The sequence below is a fragment of the Protobothrops mucrosquamatus genome, unplaced genomic scaffold (genome assembly GCF_001527695.2).
Source record: "Protobothrops mucrosquamatus isolate PMUCROS unplaced genomic scaffold, P.Mucros_1.0 scaffold5255, whole genome shotgun sequence".
Lineage (NCBI taxonomy): Eukaryota > Metazoa > Chordata > Lepidosauria > Squamata > Viperidae > Protobothrops > Protobothrops mucrosquamatus.
Window position 1 is genome coordinate 23,221 of NW_015391122.1, and position 2,206 is coordinate 25,426.

The 2,206-nt window shown below is 40.8% G+C and overlaps 1 protein-coding gene across 1 annotated transcript in view; it reads left to right on the forward strand.

The window, feature by feature from the left end:
* The window catches only part of LOC107299671 (pendrin-like), a gene marked incomplete at its 5' end in the record, with an annotated part of 24,906 nt that overhangs the window by 10,337 nt on the left and 12,363 nt on the right, over positions 1-2,206 (forward strand). Inside the window, 2 exons of the mRNA XM_015829018.1 lie at positions 293-399; positions 1,693-1,762. Of these exons, the coding sequence (XP_015684504.1) occupies positions 293-399; positions 1,693-1,762 (177 nt within the window). The remainder of the gene's footprint in view (positions 1-292; positions 400-1,692; positions 1,763-2,206) is intronic.

The window sequence follows — 2,206 nt, forward strand, 5'->3', positions numbered from 1 at the left end:
GAGGGAGGGATAGCAATGGTACTTAGACCTATATACTGCTTCACAGTGCTTTACAAAGCCCTCTCTAAGCGGTTTACAGAGTCAGCCTGTCGCCCCCAACAATCCGGGTCCTCATTTTACCGACCTCGGATGGATGGAAGGCTGAGTCAACCTTGAGCCCTGTCAGGATCGAACTCCAGACAATGGGTACCGTTTGCCTGCAATACTGCACGGTGCCACCAGGGCTCTTCAAAGCCTATTGACGGCAATCTCTATGCGGTGATTTAACACACCCATCTCTTTCTTTTTCCAGATGATCTGGGTTTTCACGTGTGTAGCATCCATCATCCTGGGATTGGATTTGGGATTACTTGCTGGTTTGGTATTTGCCCTGCTGACGGTGGTGCTGAGAGTTCAGTTGTGAGTATAATCCCCCCAAAAGAATTTTGCGCCCAAGACTGGAAAATAAATGCAAATCCCTCCCCAGACAGAGCTTTTTCAAGCACAAAGTGCTACCAAAGCTGCCATTGCTTTTGCTTTTGCTATTTGCGGATAGCCCTTGACTTCATTTAGCAGCTGTACTGAAAAATATGACTTATAACCGGTCCTTTTGCTCCTGATGGTCGCAGCATCCCCATAGTCACAGGATCACAATTTTGGGCACTTGGCAACTGATTGCAGCATGCTGGGGTTGTGTGATCGCTATTTGTGACCTTCCCAGAGAGCTTGTGACAGGCAAAATTAATGAGAGAAGCCAGATTCGCTTAATGACAGCAAGATTCACTAAAACTGCAATAGAATAGAATAGAATAGAATAGAATAGAATAGAATAGAATAGAATAGAATAGAATAGAATAAAGAAATAAGAATAGAATAGAATAGAATAGAATAGAATAGAATAGAATAGAATAGAATAGAATAGAATAAAGAAATAAGAATAGAATAGAATAGAATAGAATAGAATAGAATAGAATAAAGAAATAAGAATAGAATAGAATAGAATAGAATAAAGAAATAAGAATAGAATAGAATAGAATAGAATAGAATAAAGAAATAAGAATAGAATAGAATAGAATAGAATAGAATAGAATAGAATAAAGAAATAAGAATAGAATAGAATAGAATAGAACGCAGAATGGAATGGAATGGAATAGAAACTGGAAGAGACCTTGGAGATCTTCTAGTCCAGCCCCCTGCTCAAGCAGGAGAACTTATATCTTGTCTAGTCTCTTCTTTAAAATCTCCAGTGATGGAGTACCCACAATTTCTGGTGGCAAGCTGTTCCACTGGTTAACTGTCGTCACTGTCAGGAAGTTTCTCCTTAATTCCAGGTTGTTTCTCTCTTTGATCAGTTTCCAACCATTGTTTCTTGTCCTTCCCTCTGGTGCTCTGGTGAACAAACTGACCCCCTCTGCCTTGTGGCAGCCCCTCAGATAATAATTCACTTATAATTCACCATGGCAAAAAAAAAAGGTTGCAAACAGGCTGGGACTCATTTAACAACCACCATTCTGCTCCCAATTGTGGTCGTAAGTTGAGGACTACATGTATTTCACAAGTTAGGCTATCAGTGATGGCTGAGCTACCCTTGCTTGCAACAAATTTTGTATATGGCTCCCAGCCATTGCTTGCACCAAATTCTGTTCTGTAGGATTGCATTGGTTTTAATTTTGAAATCTTGATCTTGACCAATATTTTGTTTTGTTTTGTCAGTCCTTCCTGGGGTAAACTTGCTAACGTTCCTGGCACGGATCTGTATAAGAACATCAAAGAATACAAAAATGTAAGACGGTCTAGCAAACTAATATTTCAAATACTTAGAGGGGGGAATAAAAGGATGTTTAAGATTTATTTCGGAGTTGATTGAAATGCGGCCTGCATGACGAAAGGATGGATAGGTCCATTTCTGGAGTCTCATAAAAGATAACAGTGGGCCGATCGAGAATTAATAACCACTTGAAGCATATCAAGCCAAATCTATCTGTTCATCAATTCACTGTTACTTCAATAGATTATGGCAGGGGTAGACAACCTTGGCTCTTTTATGACTCGTGGACTTCAACTCCCAGAATTCCTGAGCCAGCAACGCTCAGCTTGGAAACTTCTCCCTTTTCCCTCAGCGTGGCTGGCTCAGGAATTCTGGGAGTTGAAGTCCACGAGTCAGAAAAGAGCCAAGGTTCCCCATCCCTGCCCTATACCAGGGGTCTTCAAACTTGGCCCTTTTATG